At 36.9% G+C, this 24,862-nt stretch overlaps 1 protein-coding gene and 1 pseudogene across 1 annotated transcript in view; both read right to left on the bottom strand.

Moving 5' to 3' along the window:
* Positions 1-24,862, bottom strand: part of CPD (carboxypeptidase D) — a 66,144-nt gene that overhangs the window by 38,470 nt on the left and 2,812 nt on the right. The window contains exon 2 of the mRNA XM_061143003.1: positions 21,244-21,491. Coding sequence (XP_060998986.1) covers positions 21,244-21,491 — 248 coding nt within the window. The remainder of the gene's footprint in view (positions 1-21,243; positions 21,492-24,862) is intronic.
* Positions 14,278-15,923, bottom strand: LOC133057951 (amelogenin, Y isoform-like; annotated as a pseudogene).

The raw sequence follows: 24,862 nt of genomic DNA, 5'->3' as shown, positions 1-24,862 counted from the left end.
CAAAGAAATCAACACAGAAAATCAGGCAAAATGAGGAGGCAGAGGAATGTGCTCCACATGAAAGACTAAGACAAAACCTCAGAAGAAGACCTAAATGAAATGGAGACAAGCAATCTATCTGATAAAGAGTTAAAGGTAATGATCATCAAGATACTCACTGAAGAATGGATGAACATGGTGAAAACTTCAACAAAGAGTTAGAAAATATAAAAAAGGACCAATTAGGGCTGAAGAATACGATAAATAAAATGAAAAAATACACTAGAGGGAATCAACAGTATTATATACAGTGGAATATTATTTTTAAACTTTTAAAATTATATATATACAATGGAATATTACTCAGCCATAAAAAGGAACACATTTGAATCAATTCTAATGAGGTAGATGAACCTAGAGCCTATTATACAGAGTGAAGTAAGTCAGAAAAACAAAAACAAACATCATAAATAATACATATATATATGGAAACCAGAATGGTGCTAATGAACCTATTGATTGGCAGGGCAGCAATGGAGATGCAGACACAGAGAACAGATAGGTAGACATGGTGGGGGGCGAGGAAGGAGAGGGTGGGAAAAATGGGCAGAGCAGCATGAAAACATATATACTACCATACGTAAGATAGAAAGGCAGTGGGAATTTGCTATATGACCCAGGCAGTTCAAATCGGAGCTCTGTGACAACCTAGAGGGGTGGGATTGGGTGGGAATTGGAGAGAGGTTCAAGAGAGAGGGGACATTGTGTATACCTACGGTTGATTCATACTGATGTATGGCAGAAACCAACACAATATTGTAAAGCAATTATCCTTCCATTAAAAATAAATAAAATGTTTTTTTTAAAAAGATGATGGGAAAAAAAATACACTACAGGGAATCAACAGTAGATTAGATGATACAGAATACTAGATCAGTGATCTGGAAGACAGAGTAGAGAAAAATTACCCAAGCTAAACAGGAAAAAGACAAGTGAGGACAGTGTAAGTGACCTCTGGGACAACATCAAGCATACTAACATTTACATTATAGTGTCCCAGAAGGAGAAGAAAGATAAAAAAAGAAGTTATTTGAAGAAATAGTAACTGAGAACTTCCCTAACCAGTGGAAGGAAACAGATATCCAGTCCAGGAAGCACAGACAGTCCCAAACAAGGTGAACTCAAAGAGGTGCAATCCAAGACACATTATATTTAAAATGCCAAAAATTAAACATAAAGAGATTCATAAAAGCATCAAGAGGAGAAACAACTAATTACATACAAGGAAACTCCCATAAGACTATAAGCTGACTTCTCAGCAGACACTTAGCTGGCCAGTAGCGGATGACACAATATATTCAAAGTGCTGGAAAAAATACAACCAAGAATATCCAGCAAGGTTATCATTTGAAGGAGTGATAAAGAGTTTGACAGATAAACAAAAGCTAAAGGAGTTTATCACCAATAAACCAGCCCTTCAAGAAACATTAAAGGGACTGCACCCAGCAGAAAAGGTCACAACTAGAAATAAGAAAATGATAAGAGAGACAAATCTCAATGGCAGAGACAAACATATAGAAAAGATAGTGGATCAACCACTTACAACATTAGTAGAGAGGCAAAAGTAAAGAAGGTAGAAGACAAAAGTAGTAAAATCTATTACTATCTTCCAAAATAGTTGTACCGTTTTGCACTCCCATCAATGATGAACGAGAGTGCCTGTTGCTCCCCCTCTTCACAAGCATTTGCTGTTGTCAGTGTTCTGGACTATGGCCTTACTGATAGGTGTGTAGTGGAACTTGTTTTAATTCACATTTCCCTGTTGACATATGATGTGGAATCTTTTCATGTTTATTTGCCATCTGTATATCTGTTGGTGAGATGTCTGTCAGGTTTCTGGCCCATTTTTAAATGAGGTTGTTGTTTTATTAGTGTTGAGTCTTAAGTGAAAGTGAAAGTCACTCAGTCGTGTCCGACTCTTTGCAACTGCATTGACTATACAGTCTGTGGAATTCTCCAGGCCAGAATACTGGAGTGGGCAGCCTTTCTCTTCTCCAGGGGATCTTTCCAACCCAGGGGTCAAACCAAGGTCTCCCACATTGTAGGAGGATTCTTTACCAGTTGAGCCACAAGGGAAGCCCAAGAATACTGGAGTGGGTAGCCTATCCCTTCTCCAGCAGATCTTCCCAACCCAGGAATCGAACCGGGGTCTCCTGCAATGCAGGCGGATTCTTTACCAACTGAGTTATCAGAGTTTTCTAATATATTTTAGATAATAGTCCTTTATCAGATGTAATTGCCTTCTTTTTTTAGGCTGAATAACATTCCACTGGATGTATATACCACATTTTCTTCATTTATCTGTCAATAAACATTTAGGTAGCTTCTTGGCAACTGTGAATAACACTGCAGTGAACATGGGTGTACAAATTTTCAAGATCCTTTTTTCAGTTATTTTGTATTTATACCCTTAAGTGAGATTGTTGAATCATACGGTAATTCTATTTTTAACTTTTTGAGGAAGCTCCATACTGTTTTCCATAGCAACTGCACTATTTTATATTCCTACCAACTGTGCAAAGGGATTGAAATTCTCCACAACTCCATCAAACTTGCTATTTTAATTTGGCTTTTTTTTTTTTTTAATAGTGATCATCCTAAGAGGTAGAAGGTGATATCTCTTTGTGGTTTTGATTTGTTTTTCCCTAATAATGATATTAAGCATCTTTTCATATGTGTGCTGGTCATTGATGTTGTTTTGAAAAAATGTGTATTCAAGTCCGTTGTCCATTTATTAATCAGATTACTTGTTTTCTGTTGAGTTGTATTCTGAATATTAACCCCTTATCTGATAAACAGTTTGCAAATATTTTTCAGTAGGCTGCCTTTTCACTGTTGATTGTTTCCCTTGCTGCATAGAACATTGCAGGATTTTGAGCAGAAGTATGATATAATCTGAACTGCTGGGTGAAAAATGATGGTAGAGGAACAAAACAAAAAAAAAGCAGGGAGATGAATTAGAAGAGAATGATGACTTCAACTAGGCTGCTGGTAAAGGAGATGAAGCAAAGAGATCTGGCTGTGAGAAAAGATTTGTTTAAAAGGGATCAAGGATGACTTCTTGATTTTTGGCTTGAGAAACTAGGAAGGCAGTGTCATTATTGTCATTAACTGAGAGGATGAAGGAGTACAAAGGAAACAGATATGGCAAGCCTAAGGTTTTGTCTTTGGTCCTCTTCTCTTACTTTACTTATTCCCTTGGTGTCTCATGCAGCCCCATGGGGCTTGATATTATCTACAGGCTGACAATTCTCAGATCTCTATGTCCAACCTACACCTCTTTCCGGAATCCAGACTTGTCCATCCAATGGCCTATTCAATATCTCTACTTGGGTATCACAAACCTAACAACAGCCTCATCTTCCCTAAACCGGCTCCACCTGCAGTCTCTCCCACGATGGTTAACAGCACTGGAAGAATCTAGTCACTCAGGGTCAAAAGCCTTGGAGTCACATCTCACATCTAAAGCATTAGGAAATCATGCTAGTTGTAACTTGAAGATATATCCAGAATCCAAAGATTTCTCAACTCTACTGCTGCCGCCCTGATCTAAGCCATGATCCTTTCTCCACCAGGACCTCTGCAATTTCTCTAAAAAGGTCTCCCTGTCCCTGCCCTAGCATTTCTGTATTCTCTTCTCCAGAGATGCCAGAGTAATTCTGCTAAAATGTAGGCCAGAGGTTATTCCCCCATACAACGACTTTCTGTTGCATTCAGACTAAAAGCCCAAGCCTAAGGCGCTGCATCATTTGTCCACTACCACTCCCCTCCCCTAACTACCTTTTACACTCTCCCCATCATCAGCTCTCTGCATCAGCCACACTAGCCACCCTGCTGTTCACCGGCTACCTTAGGTTGGTTAGTCAGTTAAGTCGCTCAGTCGTGTCTGACTCTGAGACCCCATGGACTGTAGCCCACCAGGCTCCTCTGTCCATGGGATTCTCCAGGCAAGAATCCTGGAGTGGGTTGCCATTTGGGTCTTCACTCTAGCTATTCCCTTTGCCTGGTGTGCCCTTCCCCCAGATATCCCTACTTGACTCACTCGCTCACCTTCAGCTCTTTGCTCCAATTTCAATTTGACAATGAGGTTCACCCTGATCTCCCCACTTAGTCACTTTTCCCCATCACTGTCCCCAAGCCCATCTCACAAGCACTCACAATTCCTCTCACCCTTTTTTTTCTATAGCACTTTAAAATTTACCCATTATGTTTATTATTTATTGTCTGTTTCTCTTTGCTAGATTATAAGCAACACAAGGGCAGAGATATTTGTTATACTCATTGACAGATAGTCCAAGCACTAGAACAGTACCAGGCACATAGTATTTCTTCAATAAGTATTTGTTGAAGTAATGAAAGTAAGTAGGCTAGGACAGTGAGAAATTAAGATTTCTATTTTGAATGAGTTAAATTTGAGATTCTCATTGACCATCCATGTGGATATGTCAAATAGACTGTTGTCCTAAAAGACATGTGCACATTTACCATCACTACAAGCCTGGTGGGCAACAGTCCATGAGGTCGTAAAGAGTCGGACTCGACTGAGCAACTAACACTTTCACTCACCAGTCACATTTACTCATTTAGTGACGTTAGTCACTTTCGGTCATTACTGACCTCTGATCACCTTTGGTAACTCTGATGTGCATGTACATATGTGGACATATGTATGCTACTCATCATAAATCACATTCATTAATCTCCAATATTTACTACTATATTGGTCACAGTACAACGGTCACTGTGTGTAAGTCATCAAACTAAGATTATAGGGATTTATAAATAGGAGACATATTTCCATTCCAGAGATTAAAGTCTTGAGGAAAACAAACACAGAACACTAAAAATAATTTCAGAGCAATACAAGTGTGAACTAATCTATTTTTATGCATATGTAAAACTTAATAGGAAAAAATATTCTCATCTAAGGAAAAAAGAACTCAATAGCTATATTAAATTGCAAACACAGTCAACTCACACTTTAATTATGACAGAAGGCAGTGAAGTAGACCCTTATAATACTATAATCACCAGGCTTCATCTTGGCATTCTTTTGTTAACCCCTTAACTGTCTTACTTCAGCAGCAATTTAAGAAATACTAGCTAAGAGCAACAAGAAGACAAAATTACATGAATTTCTGTGTTAAGGTCATGCCTAATTTAAAGATTTTATATACATGTGCTAAATTGTTACCCAGATATATTCTCTATGCTTTGTCTTTATCATTTTTTTAAATCTCTTTTTTTCAATTTTTTTAAGGCAGTTTTTTAATCAAGAGATATTTTACAATTTTTGGGTAGCTAAATTTATCATTCTTTTCCTTTTATGGCTTCATAATACTTTGCTGTCTAGAAAGGCTTTTCTCATCCTGAGTATAAAACTACTTCTTGGCTTCTGGTTTTGTTTATGGCTACATTTTTACATCACGTTCCATATTGACTTAAGACTTTATTTGGTATGATCTGAGGTAAATCTCACCTATATTTTTGTCTCAAAGTTAACCAGTTATCCCTATAATTCTTTCCCCATTGTTTTAAACGGCTTTAACTATATCCCAAATGCTTTTGTTTCTGTTACTATGCTTTCTATTTTGTTCTGCTGGTCAATTTATTTTGATATCTTAATTATACCAATTTAGTAAGCATGGTTTTATAATACATTGTTCAGTTCAGTTCAGTCACTCAGTCATGTCTGAGTCCTTGTGATCCCATGGACTGCAGCACGCCAGGCCTCCCTGTCCATCACCAACTCCTGGAGTTCGCTCAAACTCACGTCCATTCAGTCGGTGATGCCATCCAACCATCTCATCCTCTGTCATCCCTTTCTCCTCCCGCCTTCAATCTTTCCCAGCATCAGGGTCTTTTCCAATGAGTCAGTTCTTCGCATCAGGCAGCCAAAGTATTGAAGTTTCAGCTTCAGCATCAGTCCTTCCAATGAATATTCAGGACTGATTTCCTTTAGGATGGACTGGTTGGCTTTCCTTGCTGTCCAAGGGACTCTGGAGAGTCTTCTCCAACACCACAGTTCAAAAGCATCAATTCTTCAGCACGCGACTTTCTTTATAGCCCAACTCTCACATCCATACATGACCACTGGAAAAACCATAGCTCTGACTAGATGGACCTTTGTTGGCAAAATAATGTCTCTGCTTTTTAATAAGCTGTCTAGGTTGGTCATAACTTTTCTTCCAAGGAACAAGCATCTTTTAAGTTCATGGCTGCAATCACCATCTGCAGTGATTTTGGAGCCCAAAAAATAAAGTTTGTCACTGTTTCCACTGTTTCCCCATCTATTTGCCATGAAGTGATGGGACCAGATGCCATGATCTTATGCCAGTTTTCTGAATGTTGGGCTTTAAGCCAACTTTTTCACTCTCCTCTTTAACTTTCATCAAGAGGCTCTTTAGTTCTTCTTCACTTTCTGCCATAATGGTGGTGTCATCTGCATATCTGAGGTTATTGATATTTCTCCTGGCAATCTCGATTCCAGCTTGTGCTTCATCCAGCCTGGCATTTCGCATGATGTACTCTGCATATAAGTTAAATAAGCAGGGTGACAATATACAGTCTTGATGTACTCCCCTCCCAATTTGGAACCAGTCTGTTGTTCCATGTCCAGTTCTAACTCTTACTTCTTGACCTGCATAGAGATTTCTCAGGAGGCAGGTCACGTAGTCTGTTATTCCCATCTCTTGAAGAAGTTTCCAGTTTGTTGCGATCCACACAAAGGCTTTGGCATAGTCAGTAAAGCAGAAGTAGATGTTTTTCTGGAACTCTCTTGCTTTTTCAATGATCCAATGGGTGTTGGCAATTTGATCTCTGGTTCCTCTGCCTTTTCTAAAACCAGCTTGAACATCTGGAAGTTCACGGTTCACGTACTGTTGAAACTAGCTTGGAGAATTTTGAGTATTACTTTGCTAGCATATGAGATGAGTGCAATTGTGCAGAGGTTTGAGCTTTCTTTGGCATTGCCTTTCTTTGGGGCTGGAATGAAAACTGACCTTTTCCACTCCTGTGGCCACTGCTGAGTTTTCCAAATTTGCTGACATATTGAGTACAGCACTTTCACAGTATCATCTTTTAGGATTTGAAATAGCTCAACTGAACTGAAATTCCATCACCTCCACTAGCTTTTTTTGTAGTGATGTTTCCTAAGGCCCACTTGACTTTGCATTCCAGGATGTCTGGCTCTAGGTGAGTGATCACTCCATTGTGATTATTTGGGTCGTGAAGATCTTTTTTGTATAGTTCTGTGTATTCTTGCCACCTCTTCTTAATATCTTCGGCTTCTATTAGGTTCATACCATTTCTGTCTTTTATTGTGCCCATCTTTCCCTGAAATGTTCCCTTGGTATCTCTAATTTTCTTTAAGAGATCTCTAGTCTTTCCCATTCTATTGTTTTCCTCTATTTCTTTGCACTGATCACCGAGGAAAGCTTTCTTATCTATCCTTGCTATTCTTTGGAACTCTGCGTTCAAATGGGGATATCTTTCCTTTTCTCCTTTTCTCCAGACTATACAGTGGAAGTGACAAATAGATTCAAGGGCTTAGATCTGATAGACAGAGTGCCTGAAGAACTATGGACAGAGGTTCGTGACACTGTGTATAGGAGGCAGTGATCAAGACCATCCCCAGAAATGCAAAAAGGTAAAATGATTGTCTGAGGAGGCCTTACAAATAGCTATGAAAAGAAGAGAAGTGAAAGGCAAAGGAGAAAAGCAAAGATATACCCATTTGAATGCAGAGTTCCAAAATAATATATTGTAATATCTGGCAATTAAAGTGTCTATTATCATTATCATAGAAATTCTCCTTTTCATTACTATAGACACCATTGTATGGATGCAGTTATCATTTAGTGGCTAAGCTGTGTCCTCTCTTTTGTGACCCCACCAGGTTCCTCTGTTCACAGACTTTCTAAGGCAAGAGTACTGGAGTGGGCTCCCATTTCCTTCTCCAGGGAATCTCCTGAACCCAGGGATCAAACCTGAATCTCCTGCATTGCAGGTAGATTATTTATGGCTGAGAAACCGGGCAAGCCCTCTATTTGTTTATTCAATCACTATGTGGTGGGTATTTGACTTGGTTTCAACTTCAGGTGATTATGAATAAAACTGTGCCTGAGTCTTAACATGGACAAATTATTTCATGTCTTTTGGGTAAATACCTAGGAGAGGTGTGGCTGGATCATGTGGTAAGTGAAAATTTAACTTCATAAGAAAATGTTAAACTGTTTTCCAAAGTGGCTGTACTGTTTCACATTCCCACATCAAGATATGAATGTTCCAGTTGCTCTACACCCTTAGCTAACAAGTTGCTCAAGCAACTGGTCAGCCTTTTGTAAGTTTAAGCATCCTGGCAGGTGGACAGTGCTATCTCATGGTGGTTCCAACCTGTATTTCCCTGACAACTAATGACAGTTAACATCCTAAGGTATCTTTATTCGTGATCTATTTTGGAAGACCTTGGAAGTGATTGTAGACAGGACAGAGATCAAAAAAGGGATCCTATAAAGTTTTCTATGAACTCCTGGACTCAACTCTGAATTGCACATGTGAGGGTCTGGCCCTGAACAGCATACCAAAGTCACCGAGAACTGATCTACACAGCAGACCACTGCTCCCTGGGTGGTATTCGCACAGGACAGGTCCAAACAGGCAGGACAAAGGTGTTGAAAACTGAATTGACATTGGAATCACAGCCCACCGAAGGCAAGTAAAAACTTGCAACTGAACCTAAGTGGGTCATTCACTACCAGAATGAATAAACAAAAAGTTACCATTTTTATAGGGTTTAAACAAGGCTCCAATCTTATAATATATGATTCAAAATGTCCAGAATATAATCCAAATTATTTGACATTTAAAGAACTAGTCAAATATCAATAGCTTGCAAGGAAAAAATAATGCACACCAACTCCAAGATGATCCAGGTATGGGAATTATCAGACTAACCTTAAAGTAATTATTATAGCCAGGTAAATACTAAAGAGGTAAGATTAAACAGTCTTGAAATGAAATAAAAGAAACAAACAGAAGAGGTTAAAAACATAGATTTCAGAAGTAAAAAATATAACCAGATTTTAAAATTTACTGGATGAATTCAATAGAAGAATAGAAATGACAAAGGGAAGTCTATTTATTTGAAGACAAATAAATAGAAATTATCTAATCTGAACAACAGAAAAAAAAAATAAAGTAAAAGAACAGAGTTTTAGGGACAGTATCAAAAGGTCTAATATTCTTGCTACTAGAGTCTCAAAAGGGGAGGAAAAAAGTGTGCCATGCTGGGAAAAAAAAAAAAAGTTGAAGAAACAATGGCTGAAAACTTTCCAAATCTGGCAAAAGACATAAACTTATAATTCAAGAAGCTTAGCAAACCTCAAACAGGAGAAATTCATGTCTAGATACGTCACAGTCAAACTATTGAAATCCAAAGACAATGGGAACAATCTTGAAAGTCGTCAGTGAAAAATGATACATTATAGGAAGACAATTTAAATGACTGTGAATTTCTCATCAGAAGCCATGAGGGCCAGAAGGCAATGACATACACACACACAAATTTTTTTTAAAGAACAGTCAATCCAGAGCCCAGAATTTTATATCCAAGGAAAATATCCTTTAGGAACAAAGGCAGAAATAGACATTGTCTGTGATGGAAAGCTAGAAGAATCCCCCACAGGCAGGTCTGCTTTAAAAGAAATGCTAAAGAAGGTTTTCTGGGTAGAAGAGAAATGATAGCAGAGCAAACCTTGGAGCTTCAGGAATGAAAGAATAGAAATGGCAAATATTTGGATAAATATGAAAAACTATTTTTCCCTCTTAAGTTTTCAAAACTATGTATATCAGTTGAAAGCAAAACATATAACACTGCCTGGTGGGAGTTTATAGATATAATACATAAACCACAACTGCACCATAAAGTGGGGGAAGATAAAGGGTATGGTGGTAAGATTTGTATGTTCTTCTCAAGGTGGTAAAATATTACTTCTAGGTAGAACTGTAAAAAATTATGCAAACTGTAATTCCCAGAGCAACCACCAAAACAAACTTTACAAAGAAATATAGTAAAAAATACTATAGTTAAAATTATATAATAAACATCCATACAATACAATGGAAGGCAGGAAAGAGGAAACAAGGGAATAAGAAACAGAGGGACAAAATGAAAAATAATTAAAAGGTAGAGCTTAATCCAAACATATCAACAATTACATTCAATGTAAATGATGCAAATACACCAACTAGAAAAACCTGTCAAACTGAATCAAAAAACAAGTCCCAACTATATGCTCACTTTAAATAGAATGGGATGGGTAAGTTAAAACAATGGAAAAAATATACAATGCAAACATAAATCAAAAGAAAGATGGAATGGCTATATTTAGATTAAAGTAGACTTCTGAGCAAGGAAAAGTACCAGATAGAAGGAGGGATAGTTATTGTTTAGTCACTAAGTCGTGTCTGACTCTTTGTGACCCCACGGACTATAGCACGCCAGGCTCCTCTATACATAGGGATTTCTATGTAAAAAGACTGGAATGGGTTGCCATTTCCTTCTCCAAGGGACCTTCCCAAATCAGGGATTGAACCCATATCTCCTGTATATGCAGGAGGATTCCTTACCATTGAGCCACCAGAGAAACCCAAGGAGGGATAGTACATAATGTTAAAAGAGTCAATTCACCAAGACAATATAACAATCCTAAATGTGACATCTAACAACAGAACTTCAAAACACATAAAACAAAAACTGATAGTACTAAAAGAAGAGATGAGCCAATCTACAGTTATAGTTGCAGACGTCAATATTCCTCTCTCAGTAGTCAACAGAACAAGTAGACAGAAAATCAGCAAAGGATACACAAGAACTGAAAAAGTGTCACTTAACCAGATCTAAATGACATTTATAGTAGATCCTACCCAACCACAGCAGAAAACATTCAAGTACATGCGGAACATTTAAACAGACCATATTCTGAGTCATAAAACAAACCTAATAAATTTAAAAGAACTGAAATTATACAAAATATGTTCTTTGATATGATGGAATTCCATAGAAATCAATAACAGAAAGCTATCTACAAAATACCCTTCTCTCAGTGAAACCTCATAAAAATTAAGCACATTTCCTCTGAGTCTATAATAATGAGCCATCCCCAGGAGGCAATTTGTGAGCCGTGATATATACCTTAATCTATCTCTTTAGAACCCCATAGAAGTCAATGTCAGAAAAGAAGCAAACTTTTAGTTTGCAAAACAAAAATGACAAAGTTCTCCTACCTTTAGAACATCAAAAAGTCTTTATTCACCAACTTCAAGCCTTAGTTTAAAAACTACTTTAAAAAAAAAAACTCATCTAAAAAGCTGGAAACAAGTGGAGATATTAACTGAGTAATGAATAAGAATTTTTGCAAGATGCCACAAATAGGCATTATTTGCCATCTGTGTTAAACTTCACATAATTTTTCCAATACTAAATATCAAAAACTGCATAGTAAGTAATCTTAGCTAAGTAGCTATTTCAGATTCATTGTCTTTTTTTTTCCTTAACAGAAAACCTACATATACAAAGTTCACTGTCACAGAGAACATTGATCTGCAGATACGCCTGACATTACTGACTGCTGCAGCTACTGTCAGATTCAGTTAATACATTTGTTTATTTTTTAAGCTGATATGTTGTACGGCTCAACATAGACTAAAGGACAAAATGTCTGATATCAGAACATTATCTTTATCCAGTTAAAGAAAAATGTTATTTTGGGAATGAAACATACACCACAGGCATCCTTCAAAGCAATAAAGCACTTTACTAATAGTAAAAAGGATCTGTTATTTATCCTACTTATTAACAATCATAAATAAGCAAGTCTCTAACATCCACTAGTCTTTTAAGCTAAGCTACACTAATGGCCTTCAAACTTTTTATTCATAGGAAAATAACTGAGAAATCATTCAATACCACATAGTTTAAAGTTGGTATCTAAAAGATTTTATTTTAAATTTAAATAGTTGCTAACAATGTGATTTCTTGCATAACATCAATTTTTATTTATTTTTTATTTTTTTATCTTTTGGCTGTGCTGCACAGCATGTGAGATCTTAGTTCCTTGACCAGGGATGGAACCTGTGCCCCCTGAATTGGCAGTTCAGTGTTTTAACCATTAGATCACCAAGGAAGTCCCAATTTTTATTTTTTAAATAAAAATTTTACACTATTATTTTAGACAAAATCAAATAGAATACTATAGAGATTTGATTCCCAGAATCAACTTTTAAAACGTGTATGAACACTCTTCTTCAACAGGAGGAATTTTATAGCTTCCCTTTCTCTTCTTGAACTTTTATTCCATTCCATTCGCTCTACAGATTGCTACTCAAATGGGACATACTTTTATGCTTGGAAGTCCTTCATTGATCACCCTATAATACTTCAATATATAATAATACATATGTATGCATGTTTAAATTTCTATTAATTTCCATTACCTTAATGCCCTATTACATTTTTGAATTCTAGATTGAATTAGCACTATAACTATAACTACTGGTATACAATTTACCAATAAAGGCATAGTTTTATTTCAGATTTTGATAAATAAGCCTAAGTAATAATTACTGAAAATATATCTTTGAATGAGATGTGTGAGTGATGCTTTTATGATACCATTAATCACCAAATTGTCCCTTCTGTTTTTGGTGTACTGAAAGTTTGTAAAACTTCAATCTATAGTGTGATTCAGATGGACAGAAAAGTATGCCTTTCTTCAGTCAAGTGGGAGAAGAGGATGTGGGATTGAATCTCCACTGCCAGCATCTTTCTCAGGCAGACCAATATTAAGAATAGGTATGGAAGAGCTGGAAATTTATTTCCTTAAAGTTATCCAAACTGACTGTTGTCTTTCTTCTCCCCACACATACCCAGTTTGAAAACCACTGATTTAGACTATTTCCTCTACTCCCAAGGGGAACTGGCAAAGAAAAGACAAAAGGTTACATTTTGCTTTTAAGCCTACCTACCAACCCAGTTTTCTATGCATAGAAAAAATTGAATGCAATGTACTGTTACTCTATGTTTTCATTCCTTTTACCTATATTAAAGAATAAAAGTGTAACCATTAGTAGTCTGTCCAGCACTACAACAAATTGTGATTAATACTAACTGTATGGGTGGCTAAATCAAAGGATCTCTTCATATTCATTCAATTCCTTCAATCCATTTGTCTCACACTAATCTTCACATGCTTTAAGATGCTCAGTTCATCGTTATCGTATCATGGAACCAACCCCTATTACTGTTTTCACCGGAGAAGTCTATCTTTAAGGAGATGGAGGGTAATTAAATAAATTCAATCTTTCATTCAAATGACTCCCTCTAATGCCTCATGCAGAAAGTCAATGTAAAAAAATACAACCAATGCTACAATGTTGAGACTTAAACAGAGCAAGTTGTTGTTTTTTTTTTAACTTGCCTTCCTAGGCCAGCTATAAAGTATCAATCTGTATGATACAAGAACCCCATAAATCTTTTACAGAAAAAAAATGCAATGTATTCTTTTTTCATTAGGAAAAGTATTTTAGAATGTGTAAATATAGGCAATTTCTATTCTATAAATTTGGAGCTTACTGTTTTTTATTTAATAAAACTACTTCACAGAATCGTGAGCAGTTCTCATAATTTTTACTTTTGTGAACAATTTATTTATACATAGTGAGTTAGTTATTAAATGATAATTTTGCACTCCTCGAGATATTTTTAAAAGCTAAAGAGCATGATGGTCATACAAAATTTTAAGTGGAAGATCTAGGTCAAATGAATGGAAAAAAACAGATTGCTCTTGAAAAAATTTTCCCATATTCCTGATCTTTAAATTCAAGTTTGCTTTGACCAAATCATACCTGAACTTCGTCTATGTATTCTGAACAACTTACCTTATGAAAATCTATTTCCTTCACCACTCCCACTGAATACATATTTGCTAATGATATGATTCTACAAATTTAAAGTACAGAGTCCTGAATCTGTGTTCAGTGTTGTCTAACTTGGCCAACCCTTTATCTCACATAATTCTTTGAACTGCATTTTCCTTTTTTTTTTTTTTTTGCATTTTCTTTTTTTAAGATTTTTTTAAATTTTAAAAACATTTTATTTGCTAATGGTACTTATTTTTAGTTACAGAATTTACTAAGTAAAGTGATGGCAAGAACAAATTGCTGTGCTCCTGTGTCCTTCTGAAAGCAATTCATTTTCCGATCAAATCCACTTCGTCCCGCTTGGTCTTGTCTGTTGCTGGCCAAGCTTCCAGGGGCAGGCCAGGAGGCACGGGGGACAGAGGCTGCCTGGGGAACACTGGAGGCAAGGTGGCTCTGGCAGCAAGGGCGGGATGGGGTAGCTGGGGTGGCAGGGGGCTGGTGAGCCTGTGGCTGGATGGACTGAGGCCAGAGGGCTGCTGCATGAGCAATGGAAAGTTTTGGTAGGTGCTGTTGGGTTGGATTCATGGAGTGTTGGCCAGGGACTGGCCCCATTGGTTGCTGGGGGACCATGGGCTGTTGAGCTGACACCATGGTGATGTGGTGATGAGGCTGCAGGGTGAGATTGTGGGAAGTCTGCTGGGACATCACAGGAATGATCTGGTGGTGCAGCCAACCACCCATGGGTTAGTAACCATAGGGAGGGTATGGGGATCTTATCATGTTCTGGTACCACTTCAGAGGGTTAAGTACTTCAGAGCTGAAGTTAATACAACTGGGGTGCCCAGGATGAGATGGTAGCTTTTATAGGGAGAGGGAAAGGAGAAGAAAACGAATGAAGGTGAAGAAGGCAAGAGGGATAGGAAGAAGGGAGAGCAAAAAGGGGAGAAAAAGATTTTTTTTTTTAAAGTACTTTCTTATTTTCTACCATCTGGGTTTAAAAAAAATAAAAACACATCTAATTTTTAGACATTGGATCTGAAGATTTAGGGGCCAAATCCTAAAGTGATATTTAGCATTTGGTTCTCAACCTTCACGAAAGTCTATTACTACATTACAAAATATACAAGCACACTATTCCTAAAGATGAGATTTTTTTCATATGAGGCTATACTTCAGTTTGCTAAAGCAAACTGGTGACTCAAACAGAAGCAAATATCCGGTTTGAGTATCATTTTACATCTTTGCTTTCCTTTTAAATGAGGTGCCACTCAGGTTAAAAGAGAGAGAAAAATGGAAGAGGTCCAATGTACAAAAGCTCCTTAATGTACAAAATCAGATAAGACCAGAAGTCCTTTACTAATGCATATTTGATTATCAATAGTATTCTTAACATATGAACAGGGTGAGAATATCTAAACTATTGGCATTCCTTAAAGAAAACATCCCAGTACAAAAATGCCAGAAGTATATTCACTTTGGAGATGAAAAAGCATCCATCTGTTCATAAATATATATTTTTTTTCTAGTTGAGTTTCTGGCTCCTAGCAATTAAATGATGCCAGGAAACAATATCAATTCAATTTTCAAAATCAAGTTCACTGACATATGCTTTCCACATGTCTCATAACTCCTAAATGTCTTTATCATCTTGACCTCTTTACCAAGCCCCAGAGCCTATCTTCCAACTGTACACTGGGTACTTATAACTGGTACACCCAGTACCACCTCCAATTTCACTCTTCTCCCATCTAAAGAAAACACACACACACACAGAGACACACACTTCTTCCAAGTAGTTTTTTTTTTTTTCCCCCATTTCCGTGATCATTCTTACTAATCCAGGCTCAAGGTCTCAAAGCTATGCCTTTCTCTGCCTAGATACTCTGTCCTACTGTCTCACTGTTAATTCTGCAACTCTTCTCACACAATTTCTTATATATCTCATACTCCCTTTTCATTCTCATGGCATAAGATAAAGTGCTTATCTCAAAAAAAAAAAAAGATCTTATTCCAAATAACTGTAAAAACCTCCCCAGTCTCATTTCCTGTAGGACTCTTTCCCTGGTGATACATTCTGTATGAATAGCACCACACACTGTCCTTATCAAGGGCTTCCCAGGTAATTCAGGTGGTAAAGAATCTTCCTGCAATGCAGGAAACCCGTTTGATTCCTGGGTCAGGCAGTTCCCCTGGAGAAGGGATAGGCTACCTAGTCCGGTATTCCTGGGCTTCCCTGGTGGCTCAGTCGATAAAGAATCCACCTGCAGTGTGGAGGACCTGGGTTCGACACCTGGGATGGGAAGATTCCCTGGAGGGCATGGCAACTCACTCCAGTATTCTTGCCCAGAGAATCCCCATGGACAGAGGAGCCTGACGGACTGCATACAGTCCATGGAGCTGCAAAGAGTCCCACAGAGACTGCATGACTGAGCACAGCAAGCCTTTATCTAAGAACTCACACTCTAGCAGAAGATACAAAAAACTCAGGACAGAAACAGATAAACATTCTACTGATGTTAAACAAAAAGCTCTAGGAAGGCAACAGAGTGACAGTTACTGTAGCAAAGGTTTCAGAGGAGGTTACAGCTGAACTGGAGAAATGCATTCCAGACAGACAGCAACCCAGTACCTGAAGGTTCACATTTTTGGAGAAGGACAAATAGTTCAGGGCTTCCCAGGTGGCTCAGTAGTAAAGAATCCACCTATCAATGCAGGAGATGCAAGAGAGGCAGGTTCGATCCCTAGGTCAGAAAGCTCTCCTGGTGTAGGAAATGGCAGCCTGCTCCAGTATTCTTGCCTGGGAAAATCCATGGACAGAGGAACCTGGTGGGCTACAGTCCATGGGGCTGCAAAGAGCCAGACACGACTGAGCATAATATAGCACAAGTCGTTCAGTGGTGGGTGAGAGGTAGGAGAGGAGGCTAGAAACGTGTACAAGGCTAGAAGGCTAAATGTCAGACTGAAAAGTTCAGACTTGATCCTATTAAAATGTGAAAGAAGCAAAGAGGTAAGAATGCTTTAAGTTTGGTACGTTTTAGTATGTTTGTTTTTGATATATATACTTTAGAACAAAGTAACACAAACCACTAACAGAACTAGACACATCTACCTTAAGTGGGACCAATGATAAGCTCCTTATCGTATATACTTTGGATTATAAAAAGACTGCAGGAAAATTAGATATGAGGACAATATTTTGTACACGTTCATTAGATCAGATTTGGTTTATTTGGTTATTTAAATCGTCTGTGTCCTTACTGATATTTTTGTCTTCATCAACTAAAAATTACTAAGAAAGGCATGTTTAAAATCCCCTACTGTAATTATGGATCTATCTATTTCTTAAGATCAGATATTATATTTCTAGACTGTCCATTTGATTCTTTTTTATTTTATATAGATTCCAATTTTCTGGTGACAGAAGAATTATAACATAATGCCCTGTTTAATGACACAGAAAAAGCTTTTCAGTCCATTTTTGGACCAAATCTAACCTTGTATGCTGTTCAAAACAGCTTGATTTTCTTTCCCCCCTGCTCTTTCCTTTGTCAGCAATCTACTTCAAGCCAAAGATACCTCAATATTTAGAGCACATTAGTGCTGCTCAGTCAGACCTCCATTTTATGCTGAGAATGGTTGCCCACATGATCAAAGGAGTTTAAATTCACACACACACACACACACACACACACACAAAACCTGAATTAGTTACAGACACATTATCTGGTCACATTTCATACCTCTCTTCTTTTTATAGGTGGCTACTTGCCCTTTTAAAAATTTCTGTCAGTTGAAAGAGGGCAATTCTTAGAGTTGACTGAAACTATAATTTAGTTTCATTAAGTTTCCTTTAGAATAAACACACTAAACCATCAGAGGATTTTTTTTTTTTATAATGTCTTCAAAAACATGAAGAAAGAAAAAATAAAGAATGCTAAACAAAAGGCATACAAATCAGCACATTGTGGTTTTAAAAAAAAAACAGAAAGAGGACTGCTGCATGAATAGGCTGAGCTTAGGCTGTTACAATAACAGGCTTTAGCAGAAGACAACAACTATTCACAGGCCTTATTAGGATAGTCATTCCCTGGATGGAGCCTGAGGTTTGAGAGACATGTTGAGAGAAGCAAGGCCACCCACGTAGGTAGCTAGATATACTGAATCAATCCTGGCAAGGAAGGTGAAGGTTCTGGGGGCCAAATTGCCTCACACCCCCACTACTAATGTACTTCCTCACCCCCAGGAGCAGGAACTGTTTGTTTTGTTCACACCATGTCCTTAATACAGTATTTAGGATCTGGTAAAGGATCAGTAAATATCTGCTCGGTAAATAAATGATGCCCACAAGTTTTTTTTTTTACCACTAAAGCCTTGATTTCCTGTAAAGCAAAAGAATTGGACTAGATCAATACATTCATTTTCAGCTCTAAAAGTCTCTACTTCTTCGAGTTAGAATTTCTCAATACATCACATAAAGTGTCAGTAAAGTTACTCCAGGACATCTGGGTTTGAATATATGTCTAGTCACAAGATTTCACAACACCTTACTCACTACAGTCCAGTATAAGATAAACAACGAATTTGCCCTGTTGAAACTACTGAAACAATATGTATGTTTCATGGGTACACACATATGTTGAAACTTACCAAACTATACACTTTAAATTTGTCCAGTTTATTGTATGTCCATTACACCTTGATAAAGCTGTGAAAACATACACACACTCATACTCTCAAGAAACTACTGAAATTGCTGAATATCGCTAAGGCAGTAAGAGATACAAGCTAGTTATTGTGGAAATAACATAAAATATGTCTGATCACCCAGCTAAAACAGGAGAGAAGCAGATGCTCACAAAAACAAGAATAGGGACTTCCCTGGTGGTCCAGTGGCTAAGACCCCAAGCTGCTAATACAAGGGGCTAGAGTTCCATTCCTGGCCAGGAAACTAGATCCCATGTGCTACAATTAAGACTCAGTGCAGCCAAATAAATTAATGTAAAAAAATAATAATGGCAGCAGCAAAACTGAGCTCCTTTAGATGCTTGAAGACTCAGAAAAACCTGTTGCCTGGCTTAACCAAATAATCTGTCTTACTGTGAAGGAAACACACTTACTTTTTAAATAGTATCACATGTATTTATCTTCCTTAGTCAACTGTCAATTAGAAATTATTTTCTAACCTTTAACAACCTTCTCCACAAAGAAAAAATTAGTTTTAGTCCATTATTTTAGATAGGATCTCAAATAATGAAGCAACTTGACAACACCACAAAACCACTAGTTCAAGAAATCTGGTTTTATTAAATATATTTGCTAAAGGGAATCCCCTAGCAGTTCAGTGGCTAAAACTCCAAGTTTTCACTGTGGAGGGTGTAGGTTCAATCCCCGGTCAAAGACCTAAGACTCCGCAAGCCCTGCGGAGTCTGAAAAATAAATATACTAATATTTGCTAAAGACTGAAATGAAATTAAACATTAAAGTATATCCCATATCTTTAAAATTTATTAATGGTTTTCAAACCACCTCTAATTGTTACAGGCAGAAAGTCTGGCTTCTATATATTTCATACCCCTTTCTAAATAGTTCAACTAGCTAGTTATATATAAGAAACATGGGTAGAAACTATAGGAGAATCAGAAAACTATAGAAAGTATCAAGTCCTGAAACTTAATCCCCAATTTGGGTATTCTTGGCTTGACATAAAAAGTCACAGAGTTATTCAAATATTTTAAAGAAGGTACATTAAGAGAAATGTCATAAGATACTTTATAATGTGACTGACTGCCAATAAAAATAATAGGGTAAGCGAAAATCCAAGGCAGCGGTCCCCAACCTTTTTGACACCAGGTACCGGTCTTGTGGAAGACAATTTTTCCATGGAGGGTTGGGGGGATGGTTGTGGGATGATTCAAGCACATTATGCTTATTGTGCACTTTATTTCTATTATTATTATTATATCAACTCCACTTCAAATCATCAGGCATTAGATTCTGGGGGTTAAGGACCCTTGACCTAAGGCATTCACCATGGGTAGATTCTAAGAAGAGAAAAAAGTTTTACACTGATAACATTTTTCATGGATTGACTGTTTCTTCTGATTACTCTTAATTAAATTGTCTAAGCCTGTGCATAAAAACAAAAAGTTGTTATTCAAAGGATACCAAAAGTTTAAAAAGAACAATAGCTGTTTTTATAACACTTAAGAGAAATGGTAAACAATTCAAGCTGACTGATTTTATGTGCCTCTTCATGTGATCAGTGTAATGGTCTTGCTGGAAGTTTGGACCTGATAATTTTATCATGAAGAAATAGACAAATCTAGAATATGGGCTGTTCTGTGGGACAACTGGCCTGGACACTTCAAAAGATTCATCATCATTAAGGAAAGAGACTGGTGACATGACTGTTTTAGATCGGGGAAACTAAAAAACACAAGAGGCACATGCAAAATGCTGGAACCTTGGCTGCATCGGATTAGGAAGAAAAGGAGCTATATGGGGTATGTGGGGGCTAATACAGGAAATTTGAGTTACATGCAAATAGCACGTGGGATGACAGCACTGAGTTACTGCTGATTTCTCAATTACAGTAATGGTACAAGGGTTATATAAGAGAATGCCCCTGTATTTAGGAAATACATACTTGAGAGGTATTTACAGGTGAGGTGTTGTGAAATCTGCAACCTGCTTTTGGATCATCTGACAAAAGAGAGAGAGAGAGAGAGAGAGAAAGAGGGAGAGAGGGAGAGAGAGAGAGGGAGAGAGAGAGAGGGGGAGAGAGAGAGAGAGAGAGAGAGAGAGAGAGAGAGAGTGTGTGTGTGTGTGTGTGTGTGTGTAAGAGAGAGAAGCAATAGTTGTGGTAAGATAACTGTTGGTGAATTTAAAGGATATACAGGTGTTCGGGCTTTCCTGGTGGCTCAGTGGTAAAAAATCTTCCTGCCAATGTAAGAGATGTGGGTTCGATCCCTGATCCAGGAAGAGCCCCTGGAGAAGGAAATGGTAACCCACTCCAGTATTCTCGCCTGGGAAATCCCATGGACAGAGGAGTCTGGCGGGCTACAGTCCATGGGGTCACAAAGAGTCTGACATGACTTAGTGACTAAACAAAACATACAAGTGTGTTCATGGAGTTTTGTTTCAATTTTACTGTGGGTTTGAAATTTTCAAGATTTAAAAAAATCATAATTCCTTGAAGTTTATTTGCTTTTTTCCACCCAGAGTATGCTCAGAAAAGTTAAATGAACATGGAGGAAAATATAGCAAATTCAGGGCTTTACATACCTTCCACATCATACCAGTGTGCACCATTCGTGATCCCATCTTTAAAAGTTTCATCTTCATCTCCAGGACAATGAGGGGCACCAGTTTTCATTATGGGATGGTTTGAAGCATAGGCTTTTGCCAGATATCTAAATACTTCATCATCTGAAGTTTTGCTATAGACTCCAGTGGCCTTATGTTCTGGAGAGTCATCAAAAGGATAGCTTGCTACCACCGAGCCACCATGCAGGTTTCCGGAAAGCACAAACCTTTGAAAATCAAAATCACACATCACTTTTTAAAAGGCACAGAAAACATATATTTAAAATTCTACACCTTTTATCAATGAACTTAGATATTCCTCTTGAGACCTAGAAGACAATTCTATCAACAGTTATAATTTGACCAAACAACATAGAGGGAAAATGGAAAGAAAACTTTATCCATTCAACAAATTTCAAGCAATTTTTACAATTCCTTAACTTCAAATAACTTTAAAGAATTTTCCAATCATTGAAAAAAATAGCTTAATAACACAGTAGAAATTAATGTTTTAGGAGATGTCTTATTCAGGGACCTCTATTAGGTTGAACAATATGAACTTGCCAATATTCAACCATGTTTTAACCTACAAAAATGACAATTTCATAGAGTTCAATCTAATTCTTGTACTTCATAATGTGTCAATCTCATAGAAAGTGTGGCTTATACAAATAAATATTTGTTGAATACACAAGTTGGGCTAATAAGTTTCATGCTTTTTATATTACTGTCCAGAGAGAATTTTTGAGATTCGGAGACAAATAAATTAGAACAAGATGTGTTTTGTCTCATTCCAGTTTCACAATACACTAAACTCACATTTTTGAGAGAGACACCATAGTTGAGAAGATTGGTGGTGGGGTTGGGGAAGAGACCTGACCCTGTGAGTTGCTTTCAGAGAAAAACAATACATGACACCGCATCACTGTAAAAGCAGCTCTCCTTCTGGGACCAAGGTTCCTGGTTGGGCCATTAAACAATAAACTGACATGAAGATAAGGCTGCTTCTATAAAAAGAAACATTTTAATTTTTGTTATGTTTTTACTTTTAAGTGAACCCACTTACAATCCAGTCACATTTATAGATATAGAAATACTGAAGAACTCCTTTTATGGTAAAAGCTAAAGGCAAAAACATGCTGCAGCCCTATTTATACATTTTCCACTCATGTAACAGCTCAACGTGTTTTTATGGCTGGAGATTAAACACTTTTTGCAGTTGAAATTGGATTTTTTGCTTCTGCCTTTTTGTGACTGAAAGAAACCGACCTACAGAAATTCTAAAGGGGGTTGATCTATAACATTTTGTATGCTTGAAAGAAAATTAAGTCTATGATATGTTTAATTTGAAAAGTTAAATATAATTAGTACCTCCCAGAGGAGGTCAAACAATGAAAATTACTTATAACACAGAATCTGTCCTCAGAAGACAGAAATGAGCTGATAAAGACAGTGAATAAATACCAGAATAGACTATGAAAAAGCCGAGTTTAATAACTAATATAATTACAATCAGCACAATTCCAGACACCAGAGGAGAAGACCATTTGGTGTCGTGGCAATAGCACAGGCTCTGAAACCAGGCAAGTATGGGTAAGAACATTTGGTTTCCCAGACAGGTCACTCACTACTAACATGATCAGGTAAATTTGCTGCCTCTAAATCCATTAAACCCTAGTTTTTCTCTCACCTGTAAAATGGGGATTAATGCTACCTCCTTCCCAGGGTGGTTACGAGAATTAAATAAGGTAATTAAATAAGGTAATATTCCAGCACAATGACTGCTTTCAAGCATCTGCTCAACAAATGTTCCTTTCTTTGGAGATATTTGCATCCTGCTCAGGGAATCACTGCCTTAAAGACTATCAATCCACCCCCAACTTCCAATGCCAGAAAGAATGATACAGAAGCAAAAATTAAGTGTATATTCTAACACTCTAACTCCACCTTACCCAATCCTGCTCCATAGCAAGGCATTAACTATTTACTTTTTGGCTTCTATGCTTTAAATAATTTAAGTACTTTTCTTCCCAGCTATGACTTGGGGAAAGTTACAAGAAGGCCAGCCCAGTTCAGGCAATCCATTCAGCAACAAATTTTCTTGAGTGTCAACTGTAAGCCAAATGTTCTAGACACCAAGGAATACAACAGAGAAGAAACAAATACAAAGATACCCTCATGGCATTCGTATTCTAGTGGGGAAAAAGTGGATAACTGAATATTCTAAGTAAGTGAATCATGCTATTTTAACTATATATTTTCAATTAAGACTTTAAATTCCAAGATTCTCTGCTAAAAGCTGTTTCTCACTTTGTCATTTCTTCTAACACTTCTCAGAAATATTATTAAAGTAGCCTAACCAAATACCTTTAGAACAATGAAATATTTGCAATCTACTCCAGGGATAAATTATTAAATTTTCCTTACTCTACTTACATAGTTTTAAAAGTACCAGTGCCACTCTGGTAAGGACAATTTCAAGAGAAAGTGATATCTATTATAGTGGCTATAAGATTATTGCTTTTAGTCTTTGTCAAACCAACTTTCATATCAATCCAATTTTATTTGAAGGGTATTTTAGTTTCCATTCAAATCAGTTCTCTTAAGTGTTTCTCACACTTGACTTCAATATCATATATCATTTCTTGCATAAGATTTAAAGTAGCTGCTAAATATATCATAAAAAATATAAACAAGTCTATAGATATTAAAAAATCCATCTCTAAGTTAATTCTATTATGGTCCCCAGATAAATCTGTAAATAATTGTAAAAAATTAAGAAAACTTGATGTCTGATAAACTAAATTCTAAAGATTTCAGGGAACTGTACTCACCCCAATAATACAATGTTTTTCACAAACATACCCAAAAAATCATTTTTGCACAATCTATTAAAGTCTAAGCAGCTATATTTAAGTAAAGAAGTGTGCCAAAAATATGAGGGTCAAGTAAACTATAAAATATTTTAATGATGGAGTTAAAATCTTATATATTTTCCTAAGCATATGAGTCAACTGTCAACAGTACAAAATCACTCAATGGGTGAAGTATAAAGTGAAACAAAGAAAATAAACTTCACTTTCCTAAGCAGGAGAAAATGAGTTTTAAAATTTTACATATCCAAAGCAACAATGACAAAAAAAAAATCTATTTCTAATACAGCGGGGTGACTAGGATATCAAGAAATTATGCAAATAGTTTATTTCACAGAATACACTGAAAAAGGTACATTCCCTATACTGTCTGTGGTTTTAGAATTTCCTCTCCATAAAGCTGACTCTGTATTTAGGAATCAATCTCAGATTATGTGTGTACTTGTTTTTTGCTTTATTCACGTATCCCTTGTTACTGAATAATCATTAAATAATATGCATTTTGAGTTATTTATGGCTGAGGATGGATGGGTATACTTTTACCCTAAATACTCACCTCCTTTTCCTTCTGATTTAGAGTTACATTTGAAAAGAGGGAGGATATGACTAGGGTAGTCCACAGCCACAAAAGACAGCAACTTTCTGTGTTAATACCAACTGACACAGATGAGCTTTTCAAATCTTCACAAGCTCCTATCATTGAACTACCCAGCCTGGACTGCACC

The sequence above is a fragment of the Dama dama genome, chromosome 5 (assembly GCF_033118175.1).
Source record: "Dama dama isolate Ldn47 chromosome 5, ASM3311817v1, whole genome shotgun sequence".
Classification (NCBI taxonomy): Eukaryota; Metazoa; Chordata; class Mammalia; order Artiodactyla; family Cervidae; genus Dama; species Dama dama.
Note: the sequence above shows the minus strand (reverse complement) of the source record. Positions and strands in the feature narration are given on the sequence as shown.